Genomic DNA, 14,115 nt, shown 5'->3' on the forward strand with positions numbered 1-14,115 from the left:
TAGCAGTGCCCCCGTCCCCACTTCCAAACAGACTGAGAAATTACAGAGTCCATCAACAGGACTGGACTTCTACCCTGGCCACCCATCCGAATTCCCTGTTTTCCCCCCACCTCCATAGACTTTAGGTGTTAAATTCTGTAGCCAGGATTTCTCTCAAGACAAACATGCCTCAACCACTTGCTTTCATCCCCAATTCCAGATCTTCACCTATCTCAAATCTGAGCTCTCCTGTTTCCAGGCTTTAAGAATGCAGGATCCACCCTGCCACTTTGGGAAAACTATTATATCCACAACTATGCTCACAGTCCCAGGCCAGCCAGTGCACTCAGAGAATCTAAGTATTCCCACCTAAAAATAGACTTTTTACTTCCTCTGTCCTTTTTGTCCTTCACTCTGCCATCTCAGGATCTCTCCTTAAGCAATTCATTTATGGCCATTCCTCTCACCACCTCTCCCCAGGCCTGAGAAGGACGGAGCAGCCACCAGAGTGGACGCCATCTGCACCCACCGCCCTGACCCCAAAATTCCTGGGCTAGACAGAGAGCGGCTATACTGGGAGCTGAGCCAGCTAACCCACAGCATCACTGAGCTGGGCCCCTACACCCTGGACAGGGATAGTCTCTATGTCAATGGTAAGCAGCTGTGATGTGGTTAGAGTGTCTTTCTCCTGGCTGGGCAGCTTCTACTCTCTGACTTGAGGTCACATGCCCTGCCTGGACACTGAAGGCTAGGACATGTCTGTATGTGGTGATTGATGTCAGAATTTCATGATTTCTTCTTTATCTTGAACTGATTTCATCCTTAGTACCTTCTTCCCTGATACTCAGATTCTGACAGAGAATTTCCAAATGTCCCTGTTCCATGAAACTCCTTTCATTCCACCAGGGTAGCCCTGACTTTTGTTTGATTCCCTACCTCCCCTTTGACTCTTTTTCACATTCCTCCCTCCCTCTCCATGCAGGCTTCACCCAGCGGAGCTCTGTGCCTGCTACCAGCAGTGAGTATTCTACTGATGTTCCAGTGGCCTCGATCCTACACCAAACTTAGCAGGAGCTGACCCCTATTCATAAGCCCTTATGTCCTTTCTATATGGGAAGGAACATAGAGGGCAAAAATTATTCCCCATCCCCACTGCCCCAGCTAACCAGAATCCCAGCTGAAGCCCTACAGGCAAAAATCCCCATGAATAGTCCCTTCTGCTGGCATTACTTCCATGAGAGCGCTTGGTCCTTTCACTGATGAGGGCTTCTCCTCAGCTCCTGGGACTTTCACAGTACCGCTGGAAACCTCTGAGACTCCATCATCCCTCCCTGGCCCCACAGGTAAATACCAGTCAATGATATTTAGAGCATGGTTGATGAGTATAAACATCTCTGTCATTATTTACTCAACTAAAGATGGAAATTCATAGTAAACCTAGTAACCATAGGTCAACCAACCAAGTTCGTTGAGCACTGCCTCTGTATTAGGACCTGGATATACATCAGGGAACAAAAAAAGAAAAAATACTGCCCTCAGTGAGCTTATATTATTGTGATGATGTTGATGGGGGTGGTGGTGATGATGATTGCAGTGGTGGTGGTGGTGGTGGTGGTGATGATGGTAAGGATAATGATGATTATGGTGGGGGTAATCATGGGAAGAATGGTGGTGGTGGTGGCCGGGATTACAACTGACAATAATTATGGGGATGTTGGCAATAATTATAATAACAATGATGATGATGATGACAGTTGTATTGATTGTGGTGATGATGTTGGAGTGGTGATGATGATAACAATGGTGATGATGATGGTAAGGATGATGATGGCTGTTTGGATGATGACGGTAATGTTGCTGGTTATGATGGTAATGATGATGTGATTATGGTGATGATGATGATGTTTGTGATGGTGTTGATGTAGATTATGACATTGGTGATAGTGGTGTTACTGAGGATGACAATAATGATGACGATGGTGATTATGATGACAATGATCGTGATGATGATGATTATTCAGATGATGACAGTGATGGTGATTATGATGGTAATGATGAGATGACAGTGGTGATAATGATGTTTGTGGTGCTGTTGTGGGGATTATCATGGTGGTGATAGTGGTGGTGCTGATGCTGACAATAATGATGACGATGATCATCATGATTATGATGATGATAATGGTGATGACAAAGGTAACAGGTAATATCTGATATTTTTCAACACTGAATATGCACCAAAAGCTGGGCTTAGAGTCTAACAAGTATTATTTAATATGCTTTTTAAAAAATCATTTATATCAAGAAGGGCACAGAAACCTTTTATTTTGTCATTCATTTTAAATTCTGTTGCATATGATTAAAAATAAATTTATTGCAATCTTCAAGTCTATTGCAAAAGTCGAGAACCTTGAGAAGTTTTCAAGAGACTTATTTTTAACTATATGCAACCGATTAAAAATACAAACACAATAGTGTTTATTTCCCACCTTTTACTACAGGCACTGGCCCTCTCCTGCTGCCATTCACCCTCAATTTTACCATCAATAACCTGCAGTACGAGGAGGACCTGGGTCGCCCTGGCTCCAGGAAGTTTAACACCACGGAGAGGGTCCTTCAGGGTCTGGTGAGACCCCTGCCCATCTTACTCTGCCCCACCCACCTTACCTGGTCCCAACAACATTACCCATGCCAGGGCCATGGAAGAAAATCTCATCCACCTTCCCCATAGACATAAGCCCTGCCCACTGGTGCCAGCTGCATCCACCACACTTGTGCCCCACCACTATGTTCCCAGCCTTCCTAGTCATCTCCCTCTCCCTCTTCCACAGCTTAGGCCCTTGTTCAAGAACACCAGTGTTGGCGCTCTGTACTCTGGTTGCAGACTGACCTTGCTCAGGTGAGACTTTAGAAGACCTAGCCTAGCTGCCCCAATTGTTCCTAGACTCAAAGAGTTTGGATTGGTTTTTTTTTTTTCCTGCCATCCCTGTGAATGTCCTCACAAAAGATGGAATTCAGGAAGCAGTGACTTCAAAATTAATATTTCTCTTAATACCATCAGCACCACCCCAATCAACAGAGAGATTCTACAGAGTCCATCAGGAGAATTGGGCTTCTACCTTGGTCATCCCTCTGAATTCCCGCCATTCCACCCACCTCCCTTTCCTCCAGTTGTTAAATTCTGTCCCCAGGATTTCTCGTAAGACAAACATGTCTCATCCACTTGCTTTCATCCCCAATTCCAGCTCTTCCTCTGTCTCACGTCTAAGTACTCTTGTCTCCACACCATGAGAATGCAGGCTTCACCTTGCAATTTTATAAAAAGTTCTTGCATCTATGACTCTGTTCACAGTCCTGGGCTGGCTGGCAGCCAGGACACTCAGAGAATCTAAATGTGACTTATTATCTCTTTCCCAGGCTTCTCATTTCCTTTGGTCCCTTCCTGGCTGGCCTCAGGAAATCTCAGAACTCCCCCTGAGGCAAGTTTTAAATTGTTATTTGCTTCATCTGCCCTCCCCAGGCCTGAGAAGGATGGGGCAGCCACCAGAGTGGATGCTGTCTGCACCCACCGTCCTGACCCCCAAAGCCCTGGACTGGACAGAGAGCGGCTGTACTGGAAGCTGAGCCAGCTGACCCACGGCATCACTGAGCTGGGCCCCTACATCCTGGACAGACACAGTCTCTATGTCAATGGTGGGCAACTTTGATGTGGCTGGAGTCTCTTCTGCCTTGCTGGGCAGCCTCTATTCTCTGGCCTGAGGTCACACTCCCTATCTGGCTATTGAAGGCTCAGCCATGTTGTCTGTATGTGGTGGCTAAGGTCAAAACCTCATGGTTTCTTCTTCATCTGGGACTGAGTTTACCCTCAGGATCTGCTTTCTAAATCTGAGGGTGCTGATAGAGAATCTTCAATGTCCCGTGTTCTGGGAAATTCCTTCTGTTGCACCAGGGTACCCCACCACTCCATTAACACTTACCCACTCTCCTCCCTCCATCTCAATGCAGGTTTCACCCATCAGAGCTCCATGATGACCACCAGAAGTGAGTATTAGCTGATGTTCCAGTGCTCCTGATCCTACACCATAAAGGGCAGGAACTTTCCTCTCCTTCTATGCCCTTATATCCTCTTCATGAGGGAAGGAACTGAGAGAGCACAAGTTATTCCCCTTTCCCTCTGGCCCATCTCCAGATGGAGATCCTGCTCAAGCCCCACATGCAGCAAGGGCCATAAATACTCCTACCTGCTGGTATTTCTGCCATGAGAGGGTTTGCTGCTTTCACTAATACAGCAAACCTTCTCCTCAGCTCCTGATACCTCCACAATGCACCTGGGAACCTTGAGAACTCCAGCCTCCCTGTCTGGACCCACGAGTGAGTACCATTCAGTGCCATCTCTATTACAGCATGCCTGAGGAGTGTCAACATCTCTGCCATTTTCTTTTCTTTTTCTTTCCTTTTTTGAGATGGAGTCTTACTCTGTCGCCCAGGCTGGAATGCAATGGCGCGATCCTGGCCCACGGCAACCTCTGCCTCCTGGGTTCAAGCAATTCTCCTGCCTCCATCTCCTGGATAGCTGGGATTACAGGTGCATGCCACCACGCCCAGCTAATTTTTATATTTTTAGTAGAGACGGGGCTTCACCATGTTGGTCAAGCTGATCTCGAACTCCTGACCTCGTGATCCGTTTGCCTTGGTCCCCCAAAGTGCTGGGATGACAGGCGTGAGCCACCGCACCCGGCCTACAACTCCGCCATTTTCACTCACATAAAGATGAAAAGTCCTAGTGAATGTAATGATGAGAAGTCAATCAACTAATTTTATTGAGAGTCTGGCTGCTTCAGGGACCTAGGGATAAGGCGGGGAACACAAAAGAAATACAAATCTCTGTCCTCAGGAAGGTTATATTATTGTGATGATGATGATGATAATGATAGGGGTGGTGGTGATGATGGTGGTGGACATGATGACAATGATGGCATTGCTGATGATGTTGGTGATGATGATGATGATGCTGATGATGATGGTGATGATGATGGTGGTGGTAGTGGTTTTGATGGTGATGATGACGATGGTGGTGGTGATGATTATGGAAAGGATGACAGTGATGGTGGTGATGTGATTGTTCTGATGGTAATTGACAATGTGATCGTGATGTTGACAAAAAGGATAATGATGGTGGTGATGATGATAATGATGATGATGGTGGTGGTGGTGGTGATAGTGGTTATGACGGTAAGAATGATATGATAGGCCAGGCGCGGTGGCTCAAGCCTGTAATCCCAGCACTTTGGGAGGCCAAGACGGGTGGATCACGAGGTCAGGAGATCGAGACCATCCTGGCTAACACGGTGAAATCCCGTCTCTACTAAAAAAATACAAAAAAAAAAAAAAAAAAAAAAAAAAACTAGCCGGGCGAGGTGGCGGGTGCCTGTAGTCCCAGCTACTCGAGAGGCTGAGGCAGGAGAATGGCAGGAACCCGGGAGGTGGAGCTTGCAGTGAGCTGAGATCCGGCCACTGCACTCCAGCCTGGGTGACAGAGCGAGACTCTGTCTCAAAAAAAAAAAAAAAAAAAGAATGATATGATAATGGTGTTAGTGACCATGTGCTAGTGGTGATTATATGGATGATGATGGTTGTGGTGATGGTGGTGTGATGATGACGATGGGTGCGGATGATAGGGATTATGATGGTCATGGTTTTGTGCTGATGCTGTTGGTGATGACAATAATGATAGTGATGGCCACAGTGTTGCTGATGTTGATGATGATCGTGATGTTGACAAAGTAGTAGATAATGTCTAGTAGTATGGAATACTGAATATGCACCAAGAACTATGCTCAGCATCTACTATTATTTAGGATGCTCTATGAAAACTATCTATCATTATAGTCAAAAGAGGCATGAAAACCTTTTATTTTGTCACTTTAAATCATGTTGCATATGTTTAGAAACAATTCTATCACAAATTCTTTTTTTTTTTTTTTGAAACGGAGTCTCCCTCTATCACCCAGGCTAGATCTGGTTCAGTGGCGCCATCTGGGCTCACTGCAAGCTCCGCCTCCTGGGTTCACGCCATTCTCCTGCCTCAGCCTCCTGAATAGCTGGGACTACAGGTGCCTGCCACCACGCCTGGCTAATTTTTTTGTATTTTTAGTAGAGACAGGATTTCATCGTGTTAACGGGGATGGTCTCAATCTCCTGACCTCATGATCCACCCGCCTCGGCCTCCCAAAGTGCTGGAATCACAGGCGTGATCCCAGCCTCTATCACAAATTCTTAAATGTTACTCTATTTTTGAACACTGTTTATTTCCCATCTTCACTATAGCTGCCAGCCCTTTTCTGGTGCTATTCACAATTAACTTCACCATCACTAACCTGTGGTATGAGGAGAGCATGCATCACCCTGGCTCTGGAAAGTTTAACACCACAGAGAGAGTCCTTCAGGGTCTGGTAAGAGCCCCACACACCTCATTCTACCCCACTCACCATGTTTAGTCCTGCCCACCTCACCTGTTGCAGAGCACGGAAGATCTCACCTACCTCATCTTGCCCCCAGATATGCATGCCCCAACCACTGATGCCAGCCCCACCAACTGTTGCCAGCCCTGCCCACTTCCCTTCTACCACACCGCTATGACTTCAGTCCTCCCATTCACCTCCTTCTCCCTCCTCCACAGCTCAGGCCTTTGTTCAAGAACACCAGTGTTGGCCCTCTGTACTCTGGCTGCAGACTGACCTTACTCAGGTGAGAACTGAGAACAGCCAGTCTGACTGATCTGAGAAGTCTGGCCTGCTTCCTTTCTGCACTCCCTGGAGGTGTCCACAGCACAGGTGGAATCCAGGAGGCAGTGACTCCAAGACCAATGTGCTTCCTGATCCTACCACCTCCCACCTCAACTGAGAGATGCATCAGCATGACTGGGCTTCTACCTTGGTCATCCCTCTGAATTCCCTCCTTTCCCCTACCTGCCTTTCCACAAGTGGTTAAAGTCTGTTAAATGCTGTTCCCAGGATTTCTCCCAAGAAAAACATGCCTCGTCCACTTGCTTTCATCCCCAGTCCCAGCTCTTCACCTGTCTCAAGTATGAGTTCTCCTCTCTGCAATTTTATAAAAAAGTTTCCACTTTGCAATTTTATAAAAATCCTTGCATCCATGGTTCTGCTCATAGTTGCTGAGACTCAGTGTACTCAAAGAATGGAAGTGTGGCTTCTCACTTCTCTACCAGGCTTCTCATTTCCTCTGACCCCATCCTGTCCTGCCCCATGGGATCTCAGGACCCCTCCCTAGGCAATCCATGTATTGTCTTTCCCCAATCTTGCCCTCCCCAGGCCCAAGAAGGATGGGGCAGCCACCAAAGTGGATGCCATCTGCACCTACCGCCCTGACCCCAGAAGCCCTGGATTGGACAGAGAGCAGCTATACTGGGAACTGAGCCAGCTGACCCATGGCATCACTGAGCTGGGCCCCTACACCCTGGACAGGGACAGTCTCTATGTCAATGGTGAGTAGCTGTGATGTGGTTGGAGTCTCTTCCTCCTTGCTGGGAAGCCTCTACTCTCTGCCTTGAGGTCACACTCCCTACCAGGCTACTGAATGCTCGGCCGTGTTGTCTGTATGTGACAGCTGAGGTTGGAACTTCATGGTTTCTATTTCATCTTGGACTGAGTTCATCCTGGGGATCTGCTTTCTGGATCTGAGGGTGCTGATAGAGAATCTTCAATAGTTCATGTTCTGGGAAATTCCTTCCATTGCAACAAGGTACCCTCACCCCTATATAGTGCCCCACCACTCCTTTAACCCTTACCTACCCTCCTCCCTCCATCTCTATGCAGGTTTCACACAACGGAGCTCTGTGCCCACCACCAGCAGTGAGTATTCCACTGATGTTCCAGTGCTCCTGATCCTACACCATGCAGAGCAAGAACTGAACCCTCCTCACATGCCCCTATGTCCTCTATGAGCAAAGGAGCTGGGACAGCACAAGTTATTCCCTTTCCCTTCTGGCCCAAGTCTCTTCAGAGAGAGACCCAGCTCAAGCGCCACATGCAGCAAGGTCCATAAATACTCCTACCTGCTGGCATTTCTGCCATGAGAAGGTTTGACACTTTCACTAAAGAGGCCTTCTCCTCAGCTCCTGGGACCTCCACAGTGGACCTGGGAACATCTGGGACTTCAGTTTCTAAATCTGGTCCCTCAGATAAATACAAATCAATTGCATCTCTGTTAGAGCATGCCTGATGACTGTCAACATCTCTGCCATTTTCACTTAAATAAAAAATCCTAGTGAATCCATGGATGAGGAGTCATCTAACAAACTTAATTGAGTGCCTAGTTTCTGCAGGGCTCTAGGGATGAGGAAGGGGACACAAAAGAGTTAAAAATCTCTGCTGCAAGGAAGCTTATTTTATTGTGAGGGTGATGGAGGTTGTTGGTGGTGAGGTTACTGGAGATGATGACAATGAGAATGGTGATGCTAGTGATAATGATGGCGATAAGGATGATAATTATGAAGATGGTGGTGGTGATGATGATGTTGGTGGCAGGGGTTATAATGGTGATGCTATGATGATGACAATGGTGGTAGTGATTATGGGAAGCATGATAGTGGTGTTGGTGATGGTGATGGTTTTGGTAGTGATTGACAATAGTAATGATGATGCTGACAATGAGAATAATGATGATGGTGGTGGTGGTGGTGGTTATGATGGTAATCATGTGATGATGAGGAGGATAGTTGTGGGGGTGATTATGGGAAGAATGATGGTGGTAAGGATGGTGGTGGTTGTGGTAGTGATTGACAATAGGGATTGTGATGGTTACAATGAAGATAATGATGATTATAATGATGATGGTTGTGATGGTGGTGGTGGTGGTGGTGATGAGAGTAATGATGATATGATAATGGTGTTGGTAATCATGGTGCTGGTGATGATGATGCAAATGATGATTGTGGTGGTGGTGATGATGATGATTATGGTAGTGGGGATGCTAGAATCATCCCCACCGCGGTTTTGGTCGTGATTTTGGTGCTGATGTGGGTGGTGCTGATGCTGGTGGTGATGACAATAATAATAGTGAGGGTCACAGTGTTGGTGACATTGATGATGACAATGGTGATAATAAAGGTAATAGATAATATTTAGTATTATAGAACTCTGAATATGCACCAAGAGGTATGCTAGCTACTACTATTATTTAGTAGGCTTGGTTAGAAATTTCTATCATTATAGTCAAGGGACGCATGGAAACTTTTTATTTTATTCTCTCTTTAAATCCTGTTGCATATGTTTAGAAGCAGGCCTTTTGGAAATGTATAAAGTTCTCCACTCTTGAGCATGTCGTTTCTTTCCCACCTCCATGGCAGCTGCCAGCCCTCTCCTGGTGCCGTTCACTCTCAACTTCACCATCACCAACCTGCGGTATGAGGAGAACATGCAGCACCCTGGCTCCAGGAAGTTCAACACCACGGAGAGGGTCCTTCAGGGCCTGGTAAGAGCCCCAAGCATCTCACTCTGCCCAGTTCACCTTGTCTAGTCCCACCTATCTCACTCATGGCAGGGCACAGAAGAAGATCTCACCCACCTCCCCTCACACCCAGAGACATGAGCCCCCATCCACTGATGCCAGGCACACCTACTGGTGCCAGCCCCAATGACTAGTCTCCTGCCCCTACCCCCTCAACCATCCTACTCACCTCCCTCTCCCTCCCCCACAGCTCAGGCCCCTGTTCAAGAGCACCAGTGTTGGCCCTCTGTACTCTGGCTGCAGACTGACCTTGCTCAGGTGAGACCTTAGAATTGCCAACCTTTGTTGCCCCAATTGTTTCCAGTCTCCATGAGTTTGGACTTCTTTTTTCCTGCCCTCTCTGTGGTTATTCTCATCAAAGATGGAACTCAAGGAACAGTGGCTCCAAGACTAATCTGTCTCCTAATATTACCACTGCCCCTTGCCATCCCACCCAAATCAACTGAAAATTTCCACAGGGTCCATCAGAAAGATTGGACTTTCACCCTGGCCATCCCTCTGAATTCCCTCTTTTCTTCCCACCTCCTTTGCCTTTAGGTGTTAAATTCTCTAACCAGGATTTCTCTCAAGACAAACATGCCTCATTCACTTGTTTAATTCCCAATTCCAGCTCTTCACCTGTCTGAAGTCTAAGCTGTCCTGTCCCCATGCCATGAGAATGCAAGAGCCACACTGCAATGTTAGAAAAATTCTTATATCCACAAGTATGCTCACTGTCCCAAGCTGGACAGTAGTCAGTGCACTCAGAGAATCTAAGTGTGGCTTCTCATCTGTGTACCAGGCTTCTCATTTCCTGTGGCCCCTTCCTGTCCTTCACTCAGCAATCGTGGGACTCCTCCCTAGACAAAAATTTTATTATTATTCCCCTCACCTGCCCTCTCCAGGCCTGAGAAGGATGGGGCAGCCACTGGAGTAGACGCCATCTGTACCCATCACGCTGACCCCAAAAGCCCTAGGCTGGACAGAGAGCAGTTGTACTGGGAGCTGAGCCAGCTGACCCACAGCATCACTGAGCTGGGCTCCTATACCCTGGACAATGACAGCCTCTTTGTCAATGGTGAGCAACTGTGATGTGGTTGGAGTTTCCTCTTCCTTGTTGAGAAGGCCTCTACTCTCTGTCTTGAGGTCACACTCCCTGCCTGGCCATTAAAGTCTTGGCCATGTTGTCTGTATTTGATGACTAATCTGAACTTCATGGTTTCTTCTTCATCTTGTACTGGAGACCTTCATCCTCAGAACCTTCTTCTCTGATCTGAGGGTGCTTATAGAGAATCCTCAAAGCCCATGTTCCCTGAAACTCCTTCAATTGCACCATGGTAGCACTGACCCCTTTTGGTCCCCTACATTTCCCTTAACCCTTACCCACTCTCTTTCCTCCCTCTCTATGCAGGTTTCACCCATCGGAGCTCTGTGCCCACCACCAGCAGTGAGTATTCTACTAACATTCCAGTGGCCCAAATCCTACTCCAAGCAGGACAGAAGCTGACCCGCTTCTCCTATGCCCCTATATCTTCTTCATGAGGGAAGGATCTGAGAGGGTATAAATGATTTCCTTTCCCTCTGGCCCAGCTCCAGAGAGACACTAATCTCAAGCCCCGTATGCAGAAATACTCCTATCTGCTGGCATTTCTGCCATGAAAGAGCTTGCTGCTTTAACTAATGCGCGCTTCTCCTCAGCTCCTGGGATCCCCACAGTGTATCTGGGAGCATCTAGGACTCCAACCTCGATACTTGGCCCTTCAGGTAAGTGCCAGTCAATGACACCTCTATTAGAGTATGCATGATGAGTGTCAACATCTCTGTTCTTTTTACTTAAATAAAGATTAAAAATCATAGCAAATTTACTGACGATGAGCCACCCAACAAACTTCTTTGAGCACTCACTCTCTGCCAGGCCCTAGAGATAAGGCAGGGAACACAAAAGAGGTAAAAATCTCTGCCCTCAGAGAGCTTATTTTATTTTGAGGATGATGTGGGATAGTAGTGATGATGATGTTGCTGGAGATGATTACAATAATGATGGTGATGCTGATGACCATGACATGATGATAATGGTGATTATGAAGATGATGATGATGATATTGATGATGGTAGTGGTTTTGACAGTAATGATGATGTGATGATGATGATGATGATAGTGTTGGTGGTGATTATGGGAAGGATGACTGTGGTGGTGGTGATGGTGGTGGTTGTGGTGGTGATTGACAATGTGATGGTGATATTGACAATGAGGATGATGATGATAGTGGTGATGGTTATGATGGTTAAGGATGATGTGATGAGGGTGTTGGTGATCATGGTACTAGTGGTGATGATGTGGATCATGATGGCTGTGTGGCGATCGTGATGATGATGGTGGTGGTGATGATCGTTATGATGGTAAGGATGAAACAGTGATGGTGCTGGTGACTGTGTTCCTGGTGGTGATAGTGCAGGTGATGATGTGGATGATGATGATGATGGTGACGGGGATGATAGGGATTATGATGATCTTGGTTTTGGTCCTGATGGTGGTGGTGATGGCAATAATGTAAGTGATGGCCGCAGTGTTGGTGATGATGATGATGGTAGTGATAACAAAGGTAACAGATAGTATCTAGTATTATGGAACACTGAATATGCACGAAAGGTTGTGCTCAGCATCTAGCTATTATTATTTAGCACGCTCTATGGAAAACTTTGATCATCATAGTCAAGGCAGACATGAAAACCTATTTTATCACTCTCTTTAAATCTGGTTGCATATGTTTAGAGATAAGTTTATTATGAACTCTTAAATGTTCTCTACTTTTGAACATAGTGTTTATTTCCCACCTGCACTACAGCTGCCAGCCATCTCCTGATACGATTCACCCTCAACTTCACCATCACTAACCTGCAGTATGATGAGAACATGTGGCCTGGCTCCAGGAAGTTCAACACTACAGAGAAGGTCCTTCAGGGTCTGGTGAGAGCCCTGTCCACCTCACTCTGCCCTACCCACCTTATCTCGTTCCATCTACGTCACCCATTCCAAGGCATGGAAGAAGATCTCACCCACCTCCCCTCACCTGAGAGATGCAATTCTCGCCCCCTGATTACAGCCCCTCCCACCTTACATCTTCCTCACTCCTACGTCCTCAGCTCTCCTACTCACCTCCCTCTTCCTCCACCACAGCTAAGGCCCTTGTTCAAGAACACCAGTGTTGGCCCTCTGTACTCTGGCTGCAGGCTGACCTTGCTCAGGTGAGAACTGAGAATAACCAGTCTGGCTGCCCCAGGTGTTCCCAGGCCCAAGGAGTTTGGTCAGCTTTCTTCCTTCCCTCCCTATGGAAGTCCTCAGCACAAGTGGAATTCAGGCATTGGTAGCTCCAGGACCAATATATCTCCTGATCCTACCACCTCCCCCATCAACCCAGAGAACTTGCAGGGCCCATCAGCCAGATCAGGCTTCTACCTTGGTGATCCCTCTGAATTTCTTACTTCTCCCCACCTCCCTCTCCTTCAGGTGTTAAATTATCTTCCAAGGTTTCTCTCAGGATAAACATCCCTCATCCACTTGCTTTTATCCCCAATTCCAGCTCTTAATGTTTCTCAAGTCTGGGCTGTCCTGTCCCCATGCCATGAGAATGCAATTTTATAAAATTCTTGTATTCCTGACCCTACTCACATTCCCAGGCTGCCTGGAAGTCAGTGCATTCAGAAAATCTTAGTATGGCTTCTCATCTATCCATGAGGATTCTCATTTCCTCTGTCCCCTTCCTGTCCTGCCCTCAGGAATCTCAGAATGCCTCCCTGTAGGCAATCTATTTAATGTCATTCCCCTTATCTGCCCTCCCTAGGCCAGAGAAGGATGGGGAAGCCACCAGAGTGGATACCATCTGCACCCACCGCCCTGACCCCACAGGCCCTGGACTGGACAGAGAGCAGCTGTATTTGGAGCTGAGCCAGCTGACCCACAGCATCACTGAGCTGGGCCCCTACACCCTGGACAGGGACAGTCTCTATGTCAATGGTGAGCAGTTGTGATGTGGTTGGAGAGTCTTCCTCTTTGCTGGGCAGCCTCTAATTCTCTCTGACTTGAAGTCACACTCCCTGACTGGCCATTGAAGTCTTGGCTATGTTGTTTGTGTGTGATGACTGATGTCTTAACTTCATAGTTTCTTCATCTTGGACTGAGTTCATCCCAAGTACCTTCTTCCCTGATCTGAGAGTACTGATGGAGAATCTTCAAAGGCCCCTGTTCCTTGAAACTTCTTCCATTCCACTCGGGTATCTGTGACCCCTATTTGATTCCCCACCTCTCCCTTAACCCTTATCCACTCTCCTCCCTCCTTCTCTATGCAGGTTTCACCCATCGGAGCTCTGTGCCCACCACCAGCAGTGAGTATTCAACCGATGTTCCAGTGGCCCCAATTATACGCCAAGCAGGGCAGGAGCTGTCCCCTCTTCCTATGCCCCTATGTCCTCTTCATAAGGAAAGGGGCTGGGAGGGCACAAGTTATTCCCTTTCCCTTCTGGCCAACTCCAGAGAGAGACTCAACTCAGGCCCCACATGCAGCAAGGCCTGTAAATAGTTGTATTTGCTGAACTTTCTGCCATGAGAGGGTTGGATGCTTCCTCTGAAGAGGG

General features: G+C 47.2%; 1 protein-coding gene across 1 annotated transcript in view; it reads left to right on the forward strand.

Moving 5' to 3' along the window:
• Positions 1-14,115, forward strand: part of MUC16 (mucin 16, cell surface associated) — a 136,188-nt gene that overhangs the window by 86,376 nt on the left and 35,697 nt on the right. The window contains 22 exon segments of the mRNA XM_031934726.1: positions 460-632; positions 962-997; positions 1,257-1,322; positions 2,478-2,602; positions 2,808-2,875; positions 3,497-3,669; positions 3,982-4,017; positions 4,282-4,347; positions 6,304-6,428; positions 6,656-6,723; positions 7,308-7,480; positions 7,812-7,847; positions 8,111-8,173; positions 9,341-9,468; positions 9,695-9,762; positions 10,389-10,561; positions 10,895-10,930; positions 11,182-11,247; positions 12,330-12,451; positions 12,662-12,729; positions 13,326-13,498; positions 13,831-13,866. Coding sequence (XP_031790586.1) covers positions 460-632; positions 962-997; positions 1,257-1,322; positions 2,478-2,602; positions 2,808-2,875; positions 3,497-3,669; positions 3,982-4,017; positions 4,282-4,347; positions 6,304-6,428; positions 6,656-6,723; positions 7,308-7,480; positions 7,812-7,847; positions 8,111-8,173; positions 9,341-9,468; positions 9,695-9,762; positions 10,389-10,561; positions 10,895-10,930; positions 11,182-11,247; positions 12,330-12,451; positions 12,662-12,729; positions 13,326-13,498; positions 13,831-13,866 — 2,078 coding nt within the window.

The sequence above is a fragment of the Piliocolobus tephrosceles genome, chromosome 21 (assembly GCF_002776525.5).
Source record: "Piliocolobus tephrosceles isolate RC106 chromosome 21, ASM277652v3, whole genome shotgun sequence".
Taxonomy (NCBI): domain Eukaryota; kingdom Metazoa; phylum Chordata; class Mammalia; order Primates; family Cercopithecidae; genus Piliocolobus; species Piliocolobus tephrosceles.